We start from the raw sequence: 23,386 nt of genomic DNA, 5'->3' as shown, positions 1-23,386 counted from the left end.
AGCCACAAATATGTAAAGGATTGTGAGGTACTAGGCCCCACTAAATCCCACTAAAGCGTGTGTCACCTTTTTAATCAGTATGGTAGGATCTTTTCCCGTGTTATTTATGCATTAATTAAGACACGAAGATGATGCCTACATACATTTTTATGTGACATATATACCAAGGATGTTATTTGACTTCAAAGTAATAGTGTAAAAATAAAATATAAAAATGTCCAGCCAATGAGAGAGGGCGCTCTACGAGTTAATCCGGGGCAGCCCGACCCCCTCTCGCTCATTCCTGCGGCTTATGTATGCTGTCCCGTACCCTGTCCGACAGCGACACGGCGCAAATGAATTAATAAAACCTGTATGTTTTTTGTAAATAAAGTTGTGTATAAATCAAGAGTGTTTTATTGGAATTACGCCCTCTCCGCATTCGACTCCGCCGCCTGCCCTTTTGGAGGATATCACCGCCGACCCAGCCAGAGAAGTCTATCTCATCCGAAATAGCCGGACAACAGCAGCTACAGAGCCACCCTTATTTACAGTTCAATTATACACACGGTGAAGTGTCGTGTATAGGACACCTTAATTGAAATATTTGGGTAAATAAAGAACGCACGCAATGATTACAAATACATATTTTTTAAAAGGTGTAAGACGTCTTTTAACTAAAATAATGATGCTCAAATATTGGTCCAAATTTAAACATACCATATGATAAAAAATAAACGGGAATTTATAATTTGAAATGCCCGCGCTGCACCCATTGTTGTGTGGCGATTTTTCAATGGATAAAAAATTGGAACAAAGAGCGTGCCTCAAATTGTGTGCTGCTAACGAAATTTCCTGTGCTGAATCATTAAAAATATTGAATAAAGCCTTTGGCGAATCGTGTATGTCGAAAACACGGGCATACGAATGGTATAAAAGGTTCAAAGACAAACAACTTACAAAATATACTGGACGCCCAACAACGTCAGTTACCGAAGAAAACATCGAATCAGCAAAGCAAATCGTGTTGGGAAATCGATGTGTACCAATCCGAGAGCTTGTTGTATTATTGAGCATCTCATACGGATCGGCAGATCATATTTTAACAGATGTTTTGGTCATGGAACGCGTCGCTGCCCGCCTCATCCCAAAAACACAGAATTTTGTCCAAAAGCAGCGTCGAATTACTGTGGCTAAAGAGATGATTTCCTATGTAGATCGCTATGGGTCGCTACCCCACATTCATCAAACGCATAATAACTCGTGACAAGACGCGGATTTACGAGTTGGATGTGCCGATCGAACAACAATCTTCCAACGATGAGCCAAAACCGAAAAAACCACGTCAAACTCGTTCGAAAATTAAAGTTTTGCTGACTGTATTCTTCAATATTCGTGGTGTAGTGCACTACGAATTCCTTCTATATGCTCAAACAGTCCATAAAGAATACTATTTAGACGTTATGATCGGAGTTTTTGGCCAAAAATTCTACTAATGTCATCAGCCAAGCTCCTTATTCTCCAGACCAGGCCCCGTCTGACTCATTTTTCCAAGACTAAAATTGCCATTAAGAGGAACGCGCTTTGAGACGATTGATGCCATAAAAGATAATTCGTTGCGAGAGCTAAAGGCCATACCTTTGCAGGCCTATGAAAAGTGCATGGACAATTTTATTGGATTAAGCGTTGGCATCAATGTATTGTCGCAGATGGCGAATATTTTGAAGGGGATAATAATGATATTTTTAAAAAATTACAATTTTGCGTTTTTTTGCCTAATTCCTGTTTATTTTTGATTATAAGGTATTTACTTATTTTAACTAATTATAAAGATCGAACGTATTTAATGAATCTGAAGTCGTTAAAATAATAATAGAGTATTTTCACTAATTCCGAATAATATTAAAAATACATGAAATATTTCAAACAGATTTTTACGATTCTAATGACTATCTATTTTATTTATTCTATTTTAACTATCAATGTATAAAAAATCAGTTTTCATTTATAATTTTGGGGGATTAATAATGAACATAATATACAAAATGCAGTTGCCGTCACGTTACTTTGACGCCACACGTCATGCACGCCGAGTGCGCTTCGAACAAACTTTGCATACCTAAAAGTATGACACGCTAATGTGAGTCTTGTCTTCGGGTAATTCAAAATATGCGTTTTAAAGTTTTTTTAAAATATAAGATTCAAAATGCATTTTTATTGCATTTTTTTTCATTAAGTGTAAGTAAATTTGTGTTGGTCCATTTAGTCAACATAGTTAGGTCTTCGTTTTTATCATTGTTTGTTAATACTTCAGTTTGATTTTTATAGAATAGTCCAATGTCGTCAGCAAACATAATTTTTTTTTCTTTAAAATTGTACAGTGATAAGTCATTAATCTTTATATATATAATTCCTCTGTACGTGTGATGTCACTGAAGTCCTTCTAAACGGCTTAATCGATTTACATTCGGTTTTCAGAGAAATATAGATCTTTGCGCTGTGCGTGTTCGTAGATATTAAAATCTTCAAGCTAATATGTAAATAAGAAGTAAAGAGCATAAATGTTTTATTCATCGATCTACCAGGGTTGCATTCGAGGAGAATGCATTGACAAAAAATGGAAAGATTTTGCATTTTTGTAAATAAAAAAAGTTTTTTTGAATGTTTACAAACAGCATTTGTTTTTTGTGGATCTCAATCAGATTCTTTCCTTAAATTACCTATAATTTCTATCCATTTATTTCTTTTTACTGGACTTTTGGTAATACTAAAATGATATTAAATTTAATAATATTAATACATTTTTAAAAATCGTATTCCCACATAAGTACACCCTTTTGTTGGTGAGAAGACCAGAGTTTGACGACTAGTAATATTTCTACATTATCTCTGGTTTGACGTTTGCTAAAAGAATGCTATAATTGAAAAAAATATTTATTTTATGTTTTGGAATTCAAACATAAACAAGTACCTACTTAAATTTAATATTATAATATTAACAATTTTTAGTTTTGGAATTTAATCACAAACAAGTACCTAGGACCTACTTATCAATAAAAAGTATTTTTCCAAGGCAAGCCATCGTTCGGGCACGACAACGTCCGTCGGGTCAGCTAGTATATAATATATATAATAGTGGACCCAAAATAGATCCTTGTGGTACTCCAAAATTTACCGTTTTTATTTGGCTTTTTTTAAATTTACATATGTGCTAAGTATGATTTTAGTAGTTTATATGAAAAACAGAAGCACAAAAAACGTATATTCTTTTGTGATTTCTTATAAATATGGTAACACTTACATCAGCTATGCTCCGCGTAGCTGTATCGCTCTTGGCTACTTCAGCGTGGCCCTTCTCATTGACCGTGTGCTGAATGTTCCCGATATGAAGTATACTGGCCACAATATCGAATATGTCTTTCCGCTCCTTCTCGCCTATTTCAATAGTCTCCATTGCACGAATAACAGTTCTATATTGATCAGCATCCTTCCGTGTTATGTCACTGTTTACAATCTGAAAACAGTTATAATATATTTGCAGGTGTTATGCTTCGACATTGCTGGAAAAAGAGATTCTAAATAAACAGACTATTCAGATAATTGGAGGTATATTTATTTTAAAAACTGGAAGTAAGGCACACATAAGCATATTTTATGTGTGCTTTAATAATAATAATAGTATATTAACATAAATCTCATTTGTAAATAATGAGGGATTCAGTGGTTTTTTTATATATTTTTATTTGTTAATAGACTATTAACTGAGCCAAATTAAAAATAAAAACATATATCGTATTACCAGCGCTACGCTTTTTCAAAGTTTTGTATTTTTGAAATAACTCCGCGTGTGACGTCAGAGGTTCTTTTCCGCTTATTCTCGATCAGTTCTTCCCATTGGTCCATCCACGATAAGAAAACCGGAAATATTCCATAACTCTAATATCATAGGTTGATTATTATGAACCAGTGATGTCATTCAAAGTAGTTTGTTTTTATTAAAATGTTTTAAAAAAAAAAATCCTACATTTTCAGGAAACTTTGCTGTAAAATTTAATGCTCCAATTTTTACCGCGCGCAAAAAAACATTTATCGTATACAATTTCCCGTAGGTCTGAAGTTCCTCATTTAACAATAAGTGTCTTTATTTTAAGTCTGAATCTGTCTGAATTTGATATGATATGAATAAACCTTTGCCAAATTTATTCAAATTTATAACAGTTTACATATTTTTGTATATTTTACATTAGTTATTTTCCATTACGTATTAATTTAATTTCCCTTTAAAAATGATTAATTAAAATGGGAAGACTAACAAAAAGAATGAAAAAAATTAATCAAATGGATAATATATATAATAAAAATAACAGATTCTAAAAAAAAAATCACTGTCTTAAAGGGGAAAGCTTAAAGCTATTTCTAGCTAGGCAGTTTAGATGTACCACCAGCAAAAACCAAAACATATGTATGTATACTTTTACTACTCATCAAAGCTATTGAATATACAACGAAATGTAAATTGCTGTAATAAATATGTAAATATGCAATCATAAACTAATAAAAAAAATATGTGTCTATCAATCCCAAGAAAAAAACAAAATGTTATAAAAATGATTCGGTATAAATTATTGTTTTGAGTCGCTTTAACATTAAATTTGATAATATTACTGTGACAGTAGAACCTGCAGTAGATCAAATCGAGAAAAATAAGGAAGCAGTCAGGCAGCTGAATATGATCACTTTAGAGACAAATGCTCTTGCTATTGGAGAGCTTTATGCCTTGATAACATCGGGCCATTGCCCAAGGGTTCTTGACCTGATATGTCGTCTCAATTAAACTTCTGAAATATTTTATTTATAGCATAATGAAAATTAATGAAAAATTTTACAAGACAAAACGCATCAAAAATTGGATTCATATAAATTAAATATAAAAAAAACGTCAATTTGACGGCACTAAAGTGTAAATTATCAAGTGAAAACTAACCGCCTCTTTGGTATATTTATAATTGGCTGATTTACTATTCAGCTGCAGTCTTGTCAGGGTCTCCTCATCGGCTCCAGCGAGCAGTTGATGGAAGACGTGAAAGTTCCTCTCTCCGGATGATTGGTGAATGACCCTCGACTTCTCTAAGAGATAGTTGATGATGTTTCCTCCGACGGGCGCCCCCTCGAAGTTGAACTGGATGTCCATGTACTTGCCGAAGCGGCTGGAGTTGTCGTTCCTGATGGTCTTAGCGTTGCCGAAGGACTCGAGGACCGGGTTACTCTGGAGGAGCTTGTCTTTGACTTTTTCAACATTGTTGAGGTGACTAGTTCTGGCTGCGATGTACTCGACAACTTTTTTTGAAGTCTCCGTTTTTCCGGAACCAGATTCCCCTGAAATACCAAAGTAATTAGCTAAGCGGATGTATTTTTTCATTGTTTCTATTATTCTTTCTCGTAAAAAATCATTTAACTTGGTTTAAATACATGAGTAATTTATCATAATTGTAATTTATGATAACTTTTTATTAATATACAATTATAACTTCTAAAAAAAAGCGAAAAGCCCACGCACAACTTTTCGCATGCGCAAATTGAGTTCTTCAGAAACTCTGTAGAAGCAGATTTAACAAACCAATCCATATTTATTTTTAATATCAATATATATATGACTGTTTTATAACAAATTTAGTACTTAAATCAACAATGACAACGACACAATGGTATCATAATATTAAACTATGAAATATAGCTCCATTGTGCTGAAATTATGGGATAAAATTGCTTTTTAGTTTGTTTCAAAGCACTAAACTCGAATTACTGTGTTGGTAGTATGAACATATTTCATGTAATATCGAACAGGTTTCTGGCACCAGTTGGTAACTACATTTGACTAGTTGTGAGATATTGCACATTTAAAGTTAAAACCTCACCCCAAAACATTAATTAAAATAAAACTGCAAGCGGAATATTATAAAATATTTTTTATTTGTATTTATAAAATAGGAAATATTTTTATTTATTTTTTGAATAAATATGATTTGATGCCATTTATAAAGACATCTCATTTTTTTAAAACACGTAGTTACCAACTTGTGATAGAAACCCGACGACATGCAACTATAGTCCTTAAAATATAGCTTGATTAGAATTACAGTTGTCAGCAAAAGTGACGACATAACTTTGTAGTTTCGTCTAAGGAGTGATTTATATTGACACACGAAAAATCATTTCTATCTGGCGTGTTAATATATTTTTTTAATACAATGCTTGACATATAAATCAGCATAATTATATAAAATCAGCTTAAAGACAAAAAAAAACTAAAACAAACCTAATTATTAATGAGGTTCTTACAAGGTTACATCATTTTGCAAAAATGTTAGGGATGGGACAAATTGATCAATGTAAATCGATCGAATAAAAAAATAATTTATTTGTTGTTGTTAATATATTGAGTTTTTCTACTGACATTTCTTGGTGGAGCTACATTTTAAATTATAATAATAAAAATACGCATATAGTTTTATTTCACATTTATTTATAAATTTTAGAATGAACTGCCGGGAATTTTGCTTTCAAAGAATCACTTAATTACCTCGGGCCCGGGGGACATAGCTGTCGATGGAACTACCAACCAGCGGCCCCTGTTATAGTTTTAATTAAATTTAAATACATATAATTCAAATACATTTTCACTATAAAACTTCATAAAATTACGTAATTTACATTAGTTTTTATTATATACATTCAAACAAAACTTTAAGTCATATAATTTTATTGCCCTATACTTAAATGATTTTAATTTAAACTCTTTTGTTTCCATAATTATATAAAATCATGATTTACAACCCCTGCTTGCACTTGTATATAACATAGAAATTTTCTTAAGTCTCACACCAGTCTGACGATGTCGGTCACGACGAAACGCGGTCACTGGTAAAAAAATATAAATAAAAGTGGAATAAAACTATATACGTATTTTTATTATAAAAATTAATTTGTTGTTGTTCGTGAAAAAAGTATAAAATGTCTTATTTTTGGTGAATAATTGTCTTAAACACACTATAATAGGATTGTTTTTGCGTTTTTTATCAATTTTAGGAAACAGAGTTTCATTCATGTTTGCATGAAAAACCTGATAAAATCGATTTGATCGGTACATAGTTAGTGATCAGTACTTTCCTACCACTAGTCACATTAGTTTGGCAGCTGTCATTCAATCAAGCTATATTTTAAGGACTTTAGTGCCAAGTGACTGCTTCCCTGATCGAAAACCCCACCGCACGCCCCTGGTATCTAAGTAACATAAATATTTAACAATAATATTATATGCATAAAATATATAATCGTACCTGAAATAAGGATACACTGTTCCCTGTTCTCATCCTTGAGAGATCTGTAGGCATTATCTGCTATGGCATATCTGGAAAGCAATTAGTCATATATTCTTTTATCATGTTTAAAAACTGCGAGAGTTATAGTTTAGATCGGAGATCGTTCTCGCAAATCGATACTTACACATGTGGCGGTGCTTCAAAAAAGTGTTTACTGGCATACTCTTCGGTCTGCTGCTGAGTATATATAGGAAGGTTTTTGTACGGATTTACAGCTATTAATACTTGGCCAATATATGTCTGAAATAGATAAAATACATAATTTTAGTAAAAACATAATATTTTGCCCACGCACCTGCTTTAAGTTTGTTAAAAAAGAGTAGAAAACGATAAAAATCGGAACTACGACTGGTTTTAACGTTGGCAACACTAAATTACAAGTGGCTTGTTTTGTGATTGGTTGTGTCAAGGTCACGAAAAGCCATATAAACAACAGCGCCTTTATTTTTTTATAATCCGATCTTTTTGGACAGACTGTGCGAACGTATTTTCCAACAGTCAGGTTTTAAAAAAACGTGTAAAACTTTTGAAATCCGTAAAAAGATATGCAATAAGATATTGGCGGCCTCTGTGGTGTAGTGGTTTAGACGCTTGACTCACGCCTGGAAGGTTCCAGGTTCGATTCCCGGTGAAAACAAAACAATTAAATGTGATTTTTATTTTTTCTCAAGCCCGAGAGTTCTGTGCTGTAATTCACCACTGTAATTGTGCTTCCTGGCCTATTGTGGTACAAATGTAGACGGATTTGTTTATCACATTATTATTATTTAAAAAAATATATCTTAAAAATTATTTATTGAAAAAAAATCTTGACAAAATAAGTATAATATTACAAAATGGTTGGTGCATACATAATTTAAAATAACGTTTCTACTTCTCTAATACAGTGAAAACTCGTGTTTAGAGAAGGAGTTCGTTTTATATTTATTTTTATATAGTATCTATCAAGGGCGAAACGTGTAAAGAAGCGATTAACCATAATAGTGTTTTACTGTAATTTTATTTACAGAAAAACAAATAAATAATTACTATTTATTTTCAATAATTTCCACCGTTTGTATTTTTATCCTAATATAAATATAAATATTTATAAAGCGCGCCCAGCGCCTGCGGTGAGCCAAGAAACTAGCCGATTATTCCAGCTTATTTTTTCATACAAATAAGTATACTATATTTTGAATGTCTTAACCCCAGTGCGGGTTTTTTCTCCTAGATTAAACTTGCAGATTACACAAATTATTTGAAGATTCTTGATTTGGAAAACAGAATTTCAAACATTATTTCTTAAACCAGCCATTGACAGGTCATAAGCCCAGTAGATGCCTAGACTTCTATATTACCTTTTCTTAAATGTTCTTCATCTCTGTTGTAATGTGTTAATATAAACAGCTCCCCAAGGAGTTGAATCCAGTCCTTGTCTACAAAAATTTGGACAAACTCAAAATATTGTTGATAAATTACCTGGTCCATGAAGAAGTATAGAAATTGAAAAACAACATTTTCAGGCGTTGCCTAGTATGTAGGTGGAATAATTCAATTAGATGAATCTCACCCGCATAAATAAAGGTTTCAGCTCTTTAACTTCACAAACATCAACAGATGAAAGAATTGAAGGAATATAGATGTTCAAATATAGGCAGAATGGTGAATGTTACACAGTGTGTAAAGTGGCCACTTTAACCAACCATTGACAGGTCATAAGCCCTGTAGATGCCCAGACTTCTATATTACCCTTTCTCAAATGTTCTTCATCTCTGTTGTAATGTGTTAATATAAACAGCTCTCCAAGGAGTTGAATCCAGTCCTTGTCTACAAAAATTTGGACAAACTCAAAATATTGTTATTTCTTAAGGGCTATTATTCTTTGAGATGGTACTTTTGACATTAGACCATTTACTTTCACGCGTTATATTGCAAGACATGTGGCGCTCGACGCGGCCGTTTTTAGCACTATTAATTTCTAGAACAATTCGGCCTGTTGACATTTCAATTGAATATTTAATATCGACTGAATTCGCAGTGCTTTTTTAAAATTAATTTTTAATGAGTTAAGTATGAAAGTAATGGATACTATATCTATATAATATAATATATCACGAAGTTACGTCGTATGAGTTGATTTCATGGATGAGAGTTGTATTACACAGAACCACAGAAAAATATCAATTTATAGTATACATTACTTACATTTTATTATGTACCTTCTATGTAGGTAAAAATTTACGATATTTTTTTTATACCTTACCTGTAAATAAAATCACCACTCGCCTCTGGTATCTATACATATATGCATTATATTTAATTTACTTTTCATTTTTACTATCTAAAACTAGATTCAAATGTTTTAATATTTGCTTTTGATTTTATGATTTCTTGAAGATTATTAAAGTTTTTTTTTCCAACATATGAATAATGATTAAAGCTGCGGTTGTATTGCATCTATGAAAACTTAATTTATTTGAAAATCTAGATTTTCGAGAATTTTGTAAATAAGTTTGTTTTTTTTCTTTAAAAGTTTGTACAATAGATGCTTTTTAATCGTCATGATGTCATCAATTGAGGGTATGTCTAGTTCCTCAAAAATTGGAAGGGTAATAATAATGAATAACCCTAAAATTGTAGAAAAGTACGTATAAATTAAAAATATAAAAAGTCCAACAAAATCTGATAGCTGAATTATGTAGCTCTATACAAAATAACCCGGCGCCATTTGATTGATTTAGTTATGCAGATAACTTTGCTGCAAATGAGCTCATAGAAAAGGAACAAATACTCACATAGATAATGTTCTCGGTTGAAGCGTTTCTTCATATTGTCTATAAAGGCCTCCTCACTCTGGAAGTTCTCCAGCAGGACGAAGTCCTGTACCCCCACCCGGTCCCTGTTGTGGAGATGGTGCTCCATGCAGGCCGAGTTGAGATCCTACGGACAAAACACATCGACAATCAAAATATCCTATTTTACTTCTCACCTTTCCGGGTAACCCGGAAAATGCAAAAAAATATGTCAATCGGTCGCTCCGTTGAGACGTGAAGAAAACACAAACAAACACAAACACAAACAAATAAACAAACAAACAAACAAACCATCACGCCGTTTCCTCGTAGGGGTAGGCAGAGAGTATAGAACGCCATATCACTCTATTTTAGCATACAGACCTCGCTTCCTCTACATTCATTTTTTAAATTGGCCTAAACTAATTGTCTTATATTTCACTTAAAGATTCTTCTCATCGTTTCTTTGAAGCCCTGAAAATAAATATGTGTTTATTTATGTTTTTCCTTTTTTTTTTTTAAATGTTATTATTATTTTATTTTATTTTTACATCTGAGCATGTTTTTCATTCTTTCTTTTCAATTCTTAATTTTTAATTACCTTTACAAATTTTCTTCATTTATAATATTATTTTCATTTGTAAATACTCACTACAAACTACAAACTTTAAAATATCTTTTTTTCACTTAAATTTTAATTTTTAAACAACTTTCATTTATGTTTTTCTTTTTCCTTCTCTTTTTTATACTTTCATAATTAACCTTACATATAATTGCTTTATAATATGGACACTTCACTGGTCCATTAGAATTAAGTCTAATTGTGTAAAATATTAAACTTTGTAACTGTACTGTATGTTTCCTGAATAAAAGAAAAGAAAATAAAAAATAAAATAAAAAATAAATAAAAAAATCTCATACAGTCACGCCGATTATTCCTACTTTTGACATGTCCATCTTTAAGTATTTGATGGACTTGATCGTGCTATGTCTTTCTCGGCCTTCCTCGTTTTCTGCATCCATCAACATTCGCACCGTAGATCCTTTGAGCCGTTCTTTCGTTGTCCATTCGCTCTACATAATCGCGGAAAAGGAATGATGATGTACAATTCAATTAAATAAATAAATACATATTTCCTTAGTTCATATTCTGCGTAACTCGTTATTAAAACTACGAATCTGGCTGTTGATGTTATTAACTATGAATTGTTGTATATTAACTCTTAAAAGACTGTGGTAAATAATTCCTTAGCGCGCGGTGATGTAACATCGTGTCACCACAAGCAAAATACTGAATACTCTAAAGTTCAGTCATTGAAAAAAAAACATGTAGACATACTGTTTAATAATTCCTTTTCCCTAATTTACAAAAACAAACATAAAATTTAGCCCTGTTTTAGCAAAATAAATCACAAAAAAAAAATACGTTGGTTATCTCACACGCGTGCGTCCCTCATCATTCTCAATAACTGACTGAATTCACTGAATCTGTTTCACACAAGCATCGGTCACAGAACAGTGCCTCTGTCTGCCTTGTTATGAAGTCCATTCTGTCCACTACTGATAGTGACGACAAAAATCTATGGAATATTGCTTTGATTACTTCATTTAGTTGATCATAATTTGCTCATTTCTATGTTATGGTTGTTTTTACGAACGTTTCGATTTAGAAAAACCTAGAAAGTTGACATAATCTCTGGTTGAAAAAAGAGTATAATGAAAATTATACTTTTTTTTTCTATGGTCAAAACGTCCCTTACAAGGTGCGGGGGCTTTAAAGCGGAAACCGGAAATACTACACGTAGATATAAGGAGTGACGTCATTATTTACTATTTTAAAATGAATACTATTTTTAACATTTTTTATTTATTTTTGCGTGCGTTACTCCAAAATGTTTAAATATTCACGTGTACACGAAAACATTTTAAAAAATTAATTCCGGGTTGGGCTGAAATTCCTCACTGTCCACGAATTAAAATGTCATCGACTTTGCACCTTAAACGTGTTTATTTGATTACACGTCATCGCAATAAATTTTATCACGCGATCCATATTGAAATAAAATTGATAATGTTGACATAATTGTGATAATATTGATGCGAATCCGGATCTTTTGAAATCAGCAAGATATTGACATAAATATGTACTAAAGATGGTCGTTTCGGTTTACAGTTTCGCGAAGCAATTTACATAATTTGTGAATTGATAATATCCGAGCGAAGTTTTTGTTTAGTAACAGTTGAATTTTTTTGTGAAACTGTTTTAGCTATTTGGGAAGAACAACTTTTCCTAAATGACTGTTCCTTTTTGTTAGATTGAGTTTTTCTACTGACATTTCTTGGTGGAACTGTATTTTAGTCATAGTAATAAAAATACGAATATAGTTTTATTCAGCTTTTATTTATATTTTTTACCAGAGACCGGTTTCCGTTGTGACCGACATCGTCATACTGGTGGGAGACTAAAAAAAATCCACGTTAAATACAAGTGCAAGCAGGGGTGTAAATCATTTTTTTCTTCTTCTAGGAATCACCCGCTAAGCCTTTATTTCAGAGAGAGGCTTGTCAGCAGGTAGGAAAGAAAGGATTTGGAAGGAAGTTTATTTATTTATTAACGGACATTGTCCATGTATACAATTTAAAGGTTTTAAATATAACAATAAAAGAAAACAATTAAAAAAATAAAAGAAGCATTGACAAACATAAGGGACATCGAGACAAGATCTGGACTATTTATTTAGTGCTCGTTTAAATCGTTGTAAACTTAAACCAAAAAAGTCCAGATCTTGTCTTGAGTTAACAATACGACAAAGGCGGGTCATTGGAGAATTTAGGCCATAGTTTGTTCTATGCTGATCGATGAACAGTACTTCATTGTTTCTCAATCTACGAGTCGGAATATTGAATTTTACTTGTCCCAGTAATGATGGAACATCGATTATACCATTTAGTATGCCGAACATATATATGGAGTCAATATTAGTTCTACGTTTTTGTAGACTAGAAATATTTAACATTGACTCTATTTCAGCATAAGAATAATTATCTCTCTCTAGTCCGTGCATCCACGCTATTTTTCGAAGCAAGCGATGTTGGACTGATTCAATGTGATTTATGCGATTGACATAGAATGGAGACCAGACCACTGAGGCGTATTCAAGAATGAGCAATAAAGAGTTTTGATTGTACGGACATTAGTAAAATCAGAGGATATTCTGTTAATGAAGCCAAGTAATTTCAGTGATTTATTTACTGTATTATCTATATGCTCGTTGTACGTCAGTTTATAGTCCAAAACAACTCCTAAATCTCTGATGGACTTGACTACATCAATTTTGGAGTTTTCTAATAGGTACTCGAAGGAAATTGGTTGTTTTGTTCTATGAAATGACATTATTTTGAATTTTTTATTAATTATACACCACAACATCCAGACCAATTGAGAAAAAAACGCGGGAATCGAACCCGCGACGCCGGTTCCACTTAAACGGCCAATTATATAATTGGGAATAAAAGAGTCTAAATCAAAATAATCTAAATTTAAAGTAATGTCAATTGTACGATTTTAAGTTTTGTTTGAATGTATATAATAAAAACAGATGTAAAATATATGTTTTATATATAAATATTATTATAAACATTCAAACAAAATTTAAATTCATACAAATGTTACTTTAATTATTTTAATTTAGACTCTTTTACTCATATAATTACATAAAATCATGATTAACAAACCCTTCTTGCACTTGTTTATAACATAGAAATTTAGAATAGTTTTGGGTAGGTACATCGATATGAAACAAGGAGAAGCGTACGTCACAGTACACATATCTACGCACTCAAGTGACATAGCTTCAGTATAACGTCATAGTTGAAGATAAAATTCTCTCGACCTTACGAAGATACTCTACCGATCCCCCCCCCCCCATCAAGTTTTGATGTAAGTACATCGGTTTGTACCGACGGGTCTAGTACCCTTCGATACACGTTTCTACACATTAAAAGGGAAAACATTCTGTTCCATCGAGAAATTTTTCCTTAAATTGCGATTTATTTAAATTTTTAATCGTTCTGAGGCTGGCACTTTTTTTTTCTTAAAAGCATATTAAAAATATGAGAGAGAAATAAGTAAATTTTGAAGTCGAATTAAATTCCGACAAAACCATCAATTTGGGAAACGAACGGCTAGATGCAAAAAATAATGTCACTAGATTCTGCCCTATTAAAATCAGAGTATCTAGGCGTAAGAAAGTTGCCACTTAAAAAAAATTAAAATAATAAGGTTATTATATTTTATCCATCTGTTTGACTATCCTTATAAGTGTACGTATTGAAATGTTAAAGGAACCGGCCTTGTAATCGCTCAGTAGATAAATACAGACGACCGTTAAGCATACCGTCTTAGTAATTGTAAAAGTCATATGAAAATCTTAAAAAGCATTTTTTGCTTGAATTTGGATTTTTTGACGTTTATAATCGCTCTGAAGTGGGCGCTTTTTATCACAGAAGCCTATTTAAAATATAAATGAGAACTAACAATATTATGTATCTTTTTTGGGTGATACCGTGTATTTTGGATTTGATCCGACGTTTCGGCTACCATTGCAGGAGCCATCTTCAGGGAAAACTGTGTTTTAAGAAAACACAGTTTTCACGTCGGATCAAATCCAACATACACGGTATCACCCAAAAAAGATACATAATATTGATAACAGTGACCGTGAAAACCTTCGCACCTATTTAAATGAGAACTATTTGAAATGTTAATAAAGTAAGGAACGCGGATTAAATTATTGGGGTCATTCATTGGTTGGACTCGATCATATGACGTCGAGATGACAAGTAGGTTGAACATACCGAGGTAGATAGAGAAAGTACAGAAGTTAAGTGTACCGCCTCGATATGTACATATAAAAAAGCGTTCATAATCGAGGCCCTGGTAACCTTAGCATCTTTGTGCTGAAATAAGGTAATCCAGAAGTACATAATATGCACTTCATTGGAATGAGAAAAGAGGGAAGTGAATTCTTCACGTGTCACGTGTGCTTCACATAAAAAAAATCAGTGTGGTCCCATATAGTATGGGCTATTAATGTCAAGTTGTCACGTTTTACGGACTAAGGAACACACTTTGGACGTATACACTATTCAGTCACTAAAAGCCAATTTAAAGAAAATATCAGAAATTTAAATAAAGTTTTGATGGGCTGAGTTCAGTGTACACAAATAAAAAAAAAAAAAAAAAATTTCCACATGCAAAATTATTTTATTTCCATAATATTTAACACAAGACAAGACGAGACAAGACTCACGGGAATCCAATGAGGAACGTTAGCCCTACGGGAAATTGGATACAATTTTTTTTTTCTTACGCGAGGTAAAAATTAGAGCATTAAATTGCACGGCAAAGTTTCTTGAAAATGTACAGAAAAAATAATAAAAAATAATAAAAAGATTTCCGGTCTGCTTGTCGCTTCTGGACCAATGGGAAGAACTTAATGAGAATAAGCGGAAATGAACCTCTGACGTTACGAGCGGAGTTATTTCAGAAATACAAAACTTTGAAAAATCGTAGCGCCGATAATACGATATATAAAATTTAAAAAAATATTTTTTTACTTAGTTTAACAGTCAATTAACAAATAAAAAAAATATAAAAAACCACTGAACTTCCTCATTAGAACACATAAACGGTTTTTAATTTTATTATTTGGCCAAATTTAGATATTTAAGTTATTAAATTGACTCTCACTGGAGACAACGCATCACTTTACGTACACGAATTCACAACACCATTATAACAATTAATGATCTAAATCCGAGCTAAAGATCTAAAGAACAATCCGTGATCCACCATTAAAACATAATTACCTATTTATAATAAAAACGCAATAAACCTTCACTTTTAATATTAAAATAAGTATCCAAATTAGTTACATACAAATTTAATGATAAATATTTTACTTTTCGAATTACTGAAATTTGCTGCCGATTGCCCAAGGCTCTCAGATCAGACTGTGTTTTAAATAAAATTTCTTATCAAGTTTTTCCACTTTCAAGAAATGTTCCTATAGACGCACGAGTTTTAATTTATCATTTGAGTTATAAATTAACTTTGAAAGGGTTTGTAAATCAATAACGGATAAAGAATATCACTATCTTATCTAATTACACTGAAATAAATGGAATAATATGTGACGTCTTGAATCTTGTATGTAGCTATTGATCAATTCACCAAATAAATCTTCTGTTTTAAATTCAATAGCAATGCGATTTTGATGTTGACAAATTAATAGTGAAGCTGTGTGAAAAAAACATACTGATATACTGAATATTTTTTTAATTTTATAACGCATCACTACTATAAATACGCGAGGCATACATGCAAATATATATTTTAAAAAAAACGAGATTGATCTATTATAAACGTTTATTTATTTGACACTTTATATACATATGCAATATATATACATATAAGGGCGGGCATATTGCCTTAAGGCAATTTCTTCCTACCTACCCAAACCGTTCAGTTTGAGAAAATTATAAATACATGGACGTTTTTCATTTCATTTTCATTTTTCATTTATTTATTCAGATATTTAGAACATTACAGAAAAAAGACCCAATTCATTCCAAATACAATAATAGATCACAAATTACAGTAGATAGTTATGTTATTAAAATAATATAACAAAATGTAAAAAGAAAAAATAAAAGTTAGAAAGTGCTTTCCTAAGGGAAGGCCCACTGTCGTGAAATATGTCGACATCCGAGGCGATGCGATTAAGTAGCAAGATTGCTCTACCAACCGGCATAACTATTGGCAGGTTGGTTCTGCTTCGCTGTAGGTAAAACAATCGATGCTGTCTTTGTCGAAGATAGTTATTGAATCATATTACACATTAAATCATACAATTTTATATAAAAAAATAAAACAAGGATTAACAAAATAAAAATATATTAAAAAAAATAATACTATACTATGAAGAGAGGAGAGGGGATGGGAAAGAAAGAAGAAGGATAAAGGAACAATTTAAATATTTGGATAGTGACATTTCAATCTTGACTTAAACGTAAAGAAAGTCTAACATTAGTTAACGTTCCATAGGTACAAAACAACAAACAAATATATTAGGAAATTAGTATAAAAGTGGGACAATAACCATTTTCATAATTTTTCAGCAGAGATGATTTTCTTTTTCGGATATGTAAGAAACCAATATTGAATATATTTTCATACCTTTACAAAATAAATGGGTAGTGATTCATTTTGTGCACTTCAAACACCTAAGCTTTGTTGTTGCTATGTTTCTTTTTTTTTTTTAACACGATTTGAAAATGTCTATGTCCGTTTTTAAAACCCATATAACTGCAAGTGTCCGTTTTAAAAGGGTGTTTACCATGGTCAACATTCATAAAATAATGATAAAGGGGGGTTATTTTTAGTATATAGAAATATATTTTTGTATTATACTTTTACTACATAGTAACACTCCCCTAAACTCTTAAAAATAACAAAGACGCTCCACTCCCACTTCGGCAATAGATTTTGAACAGTCAAAAGAATACGAAATAACGGCCGCCACGACACTTGAGTGCCCGTAATGTATGAAATGTGCGCTATTCATGCAAAGATGGTGAGTAAATGTCCGTTTTTGATATTAGGTACATTATTAGGTTTGGAAGGAGGTCCCAACAGAATGCCCGTACGAGGTTTCCGCGTAACCTTAGCTTCTCAATACCGAGAACACGTACGATGTTTGCTCGGAGACACTTTTCACATATAGCTCCAAGAGTGTTCAACGTCTTGGATGAACATATTAAGTTCTCCAAAACAACGTCTATATTTTGGATGAGAATTTTGTCGAGGGGTAGAGACCACTGTATGAGATTGCTTCGGGAATAAATATAGAATATCGACGCTGTCTTCATCATTATCCATATACGTATATGTGTATACCATCTTTGAATGAACTTAATAGTGATGCATAATTATTTATAAATATATATTTTAAGTTTTTTGTTATGTTTATTGAATTACATATTTTACCATATATGTAGATTTGTAGATGTGTTACAATTGTTACTTTATTGTAGTATTTTTTATTTATTTTTACTATCAATTAATTACCGAATTGAATTATTAATAACATTTTGCCATGTATTATTATATAACTTTTCTGCATTCCGTTTTTCGACATGTATACATTTTTATAATCTGCATTTTTCTATTATTATTTTGTATATTGTTTTGATTATTTTGTAAATGGTTTTGATTATTTTTTATATTGTTTTAATATGCTAATAAATGTTTTTGATTTATATATAAAAGAGTCCCGGCTTAACACGGAATTTTCTAGCAAGTCGGGACATAAAAAAATATAGTTGTGCTCTATGATAAAATTGTGTATTTTGTGCACTGAATTAATAAATTAAATGCCTAAATTTTCTACTCCAAATGCCCATTTTTGATAATATGTATCTTTGGTTTTTTGTCAAGATTTTTTTTTCTATCATACCCAATCAAAAAAACCTATTTTGAAACAAGGCGATTGTCTGAATTTGACACTAGGATACTTTGAAAAAACGTGGAACGACTTTATTGTTCACTGCTGTTATTATAATTTTGTAATGGGTTCATTGAACCGTAAACAAATAAATGGTTTTTATAAATCGCAAGATATTGAGTTTTTCCCGCACGAAAAATGTTGGTTTTGTTTGTCAAATAGCTTTTCTAGCGAACATCATAATGCTAGGGGTGGTATTCTGAATCTTCTCTACCCCTTAAATAGAGGGTTAATTTGGGGATTTTTACTTTTTGCGTTCGTTTATACTTTGATTAATATCTGGTTACACTGATGATTAGACGTCAAATAAATATGAACACGTGAAATAAAAAATGATGATTCTCATTTAGAACATTATTGCGACCTTAAGCACTACCCAAAACACTTAATTAGGTTGAATTGATCAAACCGCACACGTTTTTTATCGTTTTTTAAACAGTTTTACACATCATTTAAAGTATAATCATCAGTGTGGCCATTGTATGAAGCAAAGTGTCGTCACATTAAGAAACATTAAAATCCCTAAATTAACCACCCTCTAGGGGATAGAGAAGATTCAGAATACCCCCCCAGGGTACGTATTCCGATGGAAAGTTAAAATTTATCTACAAAATAAAATTAAGTTTTCTGTATGAAAAATATAATATTTTTACAATGTTTTTTTCTAAACATGTTCAATTATCTGTTACCAACGAAGATACTTTGATTTTTCATACAAATATAGACATTTTCGTACACAAACATCGATATTAAAATCTCAAGTCTACAAAAACGTAGAAATAACATTGACTCCATATTTATGTTTAATTTACTGAATGGCTTAATTGCTGTACCATCGTTACTGGAACAAGCGACATTCAATGTACCGATCCGCAGGTTGCGAAATAATAATGTGCTGTTCCTTGATCAACACAGCGTAAACTATGGCTTGCATGCACCAATGTTACGATTGTGCCGTCTTGTGAACTCGTGACAAGATATGGACTTTTTTGGTGTAAGTCTTTATAGATTTAAAAAATCACCAAGATAGACCGGATCTTGTCTTGAGGTATTTTTTGTCCTAGCTTTAATTTTATTTAGTTGTATTTTATTTCAGTACACCTATGTACGATAGATGCACAAATGTTGAGATCCGTACATTATGTAAGGCTGAGACGAGCATTGTCGACAAAATCAAGAAAGGAGCTCTGCGCTGGCTTGGACATGCAGAACGAATGGACAGCGAAAGAACGGCTAATACCCGTATGCGGAGACAAAACTCAAGGTGAGGAAAGTACATTCTAATTTCAAATGCAGAGAATAACCCGAAGGTGAAGACAATAGAATGTACTTTCCTCACCTTAAGGTTTGTCTCTGCATACGGGTATAAGAATATTTACAATGCGAATGTTGATGGATGCAGAAATAGAGGAAGACTGAGAAAGACATGGCATGACCAAATCCAACAAACACTTAAAGATGGACATGTCAAAAGTCGGAATAATCGGCGCGCGTGCATGAGAAGATGTATGAATGTAGAGGAAGCGAGATCTGTATGCAAAGATATATTTATGTGGCGTTATTCTATTCTCTCTGCCTACCCTTACGGGGAAACGGCGTGATGGTTTGTTGTTGTATTTTATTTGATTAGTACCTGTATTTATTATAAGAAATTGTATTTATCATCGTTAGAATGGACTGCAAAAGTCCGTCAATAAATAAATAGATATTAGTTTATACCGTCTCAGTATATATTTTTTTCTTTTTTTGTTTTTCTGATTTACTCAAATATTTAATTTTCAGGGCCATTTCCAACGAGTTGTAAATAACTCACTATTAGAAAATGGAGTCAAGTTGGGGTAGAGTGGGATTCGAACCACGGACCTTTGGTCCGTGGGTACAAAACACTAGCCACGGGACTTTACCCGATATATATATCGATATAGATAGCCGTTCACAATCGCGACCCAGGTGACTTTCGCGTTTTCCTGCCTACTTTTCCCGCCCATTACAACTACCCTGTCATCTTTGTAAATGAATATAAATTAGCATTTTGTATGCTGGTACATAGACGATGTCAGTCAAAAATTGTTTATGGGGGAAATAAGAAAGGCCGCCAAACGTCAGAAGAATAGTAAGCTTTAAGTATATTGTGTTTGCCGAGAAATGCCTTACAGTAGCTACTAGCTACTAGATATTCAACGTGCCGTTTGTTATGGTTTTTTTTTTAACACGCGATTATTTTCTCCACAAAATAACCGATAATTTGGGGCAAATCACAGCTTGAATTCCGTTAAAATTTGATGTATTAGCGAACAAAAACAGACTCCCTCTCTGTTGAAATAAATTTAAATATAAACAACTCCCTAGGGAGGAAATCCAGCCGGTCTGCAAGCATTTGAACAAACTCAAACATTTTTGAATTAACTACCTGGCAAAAGAAGAAGTATAAAAATTGGAAAATTGTTGTCAAGCGTTGCCTAGTAGGTGATTTGGTTCAGCCGGATGATTCTCACCTACGTAATAAAGGTTTCAGCTCTTTTACTTCACAAAAGTCAACAGTTGGAAGAGTTGAGGAAATGTGGATGTTCAAACATGGGCAGAATGGTGAATGTTATGCAGTGTGTAAAGTGGCCGCTTAAACCAGCCAATGACAGATCATAAGCCCTGTATATGCCTAGATTTCCATATTCCCTTCTCAAAAATGTTTTCTTTCTCTGTTGAAATAAATTTAAATATAAATAATTCCCTAGGGAATCCAGCCAGTCTGCAAGCATTTGGACATACTCAAACATTGTTGAACAAAAACAGATATTACAAGCAGAATGAGTCGTGGTCCCGTGTTGCGGACTACGGATCAAACGTCCGAGGTTCAAATCCCACTCTGCCGCAACTCGATTCCGATGTTTCCAGCACAAGTTGTTTTTAGGAAATAAATGGTCAGAAAATAAAAATACATGAGCAAAAAATAAGAATTCAAATATTTCATTATTCATAATACGCACAAGTGATCTTTTATAACTGTCTACAGCACGATAAATGACAAAAATTAAAAAAATGAAGCAATAAGTTGAAAACTATATTTTTTGAAAACAAGTAAATGAGGAAAAAAAAAAAAAAGCTGTTTTTACACTAAAATATTCATAGTCCCTGGACTGGCACCTGAAGCGTAAGACTGATCATCTTACCTTCATGTAACAAAAATGGTCAAGTTGTGCCCTGTGCACCATTAGGTACGGAAAGAGAATGATGATGATAAATTCTTAACATTATGGGATAGGATTATGCACAAAATGAAATTAATGTGATAATAAACAAAAAAGTTATTGAAAAAATATCCTGCCTGGGGGACCCCGATACCCCCCCAGGCCCGGAAGAGTTATACATACTGATATTTAATAATATTATACATCATAGAAAACAGTCGTCCGGGATTCAAGTTCTTTTTCACAAACATAACTGTATTCACAAATTACAACAGGGATGAGGAATACCTTAAATAAGGGGATATGGAAGTCTAGGCATTTACAGGGCTATGCAAAAAAAAATATTTCTTCAATTCTTCCATTTGTTGATTTTAGTGAAGTTAAAGAGCTGAAACCTTTATTGTTGCGAAGAGATTCCTCTGACTGAATTGTTTCACATACTATGTAACGCCTGAAAACAATTTTCCAATTTTTAAACTTCTTCTTGGACCAGTTGGTTTTATTACAATATTTGAGTTTATCCAAATATTTGTAGATAACTGTATTCTTCGAATAGCGCATGCTAGAATAAAAATATTGGTATTTTTTATTAATAAAATCCAAAGATTTTTGCTATTTATTTCATAAATTTATTGCTGTAGATATTTAATAGCAGGGAATCTATATAAAAGTAGTAAATGACAAAATGAATACGGAGCGTCCTCTGGTTAGGATAGTCTCCATCTAACATGGCTCAGCCTGTTCTAAGATGGACATTTTTTTATATTTTAAAGTATAAGTAGTTCTATACTAATATGACAAAAACAACAACAAAAAAAAACATACTAAAACTGCTATTATAAATGCATAGCCAATAGGATTAAAAATAATAAAACATTTATTTATGAGACGCGTGGATTTTTTTGCATTACGATTATTTTTCATCATCATCATTCCCTTTCAACAGCTAATGGTGCATAGGGCACTGCATTAGTACACCAATCGCAGAGTATCTTGATCTTTTGTTACTGAAGGTAAGATGATCAGTCTTACGCTTCAGCTGCCAGTCCAGGGACTGTGATATACTCTAGTGTAAATGAATTATTTTAGTAAATATTTCTCGTCAATCGTTTTTATTATTTTATTTTCTTTTATTCAGGAAACATACAGTACAATTACAAAGTTTAATATTTTACACAATTAGACTTAATTCTAATGGACCAGTGAAGTTTCCATATTATAAAGCAATTATATGTAAGGTTAATTATGAAAGTATAAAAAAGAGAAGGAAAAAGAAAAAGAAAAATGAAAGTTGTTTAAAAATTAAAATTTAAGTGAAAAAAAGATATTTTAGAGTTTGTAGTTTGTAGTGAGCATTTACAAATGGAAATAATATTAAAGATGAAGAAAATTTGTAAGAGTAATTAAAAATTAAGAATTGAAATAAAGAATGAAAAACATGCTCAGATGTAAAAATAAAATAAAATAGTAATAACATTTTAAAAAAAAAAGGAAAAACATAA

General features: G+C 32.1%; 2 protein-coding genes across 2 annotated transcripts in view; one reads left to right on the top strand and one right to left on the bottom strand.

The window, feature by feature from the left end:
- LOC148271516 (unconventional myosin IC-like) overlaps nucleotides 1-23,386 on the bottom strand; it is an 81,789-nt gene that overhangs the window by 13,754 nt on the left and 44,649 nt on the right. The window contains 6 exon segments of the mRNA XM_088241299.1: nucleotides 3,281-3,493; nucleotides 4,964-5,355; nucleotides 7,317-7,387; nucleotides 7,483-7,598; nucleotides 10,136-10,150; nucleotides 10,152-10,280. Coding sequence (XP_088097425.1) covers nucleotides 3,281-3,493; nucleotides 4,964-5,355; nucleotides 7,317-7,387; nucleotides 7,483-7,598; nucleotides 10,136-10,150; nucleotides 10,152-10,262 — 918 coding nt within the window. The 5' untranslated portion in view covers nucleotides 10,263-10,280.
- LOC148271517 (GATOR1 complex protein NPRL2-like) overlaps nucleotides 1-23,386 on the top strand; it is a 174,142-nt gene that overhangs the window by 114,165 nt on the left and 36,591 nt on the right. The gene's annotated exons all lie outside the window — the stretch shown is intronic.

This window comes from Micrasema longulum, unplaced genomic scaffold (assembly GCF_059751315.1).
Source record: "Micrasema longulum isolate JH-2025_06_02 unplaced genomic scaffold, ASM5975131v1 h1tg002826l, whole genome shotgun sequence".
Classification (NCBI taxonomy): domain Eukaryota; kingdom Metazoa; phylum Arthropoda; class Insecta; order Trichoptera; family Brachycentridae; genus Micrasema; species Micrasema longulum.
This window is presented reverse-complemented; position numbering and strand designations above follow the sequence as displayed.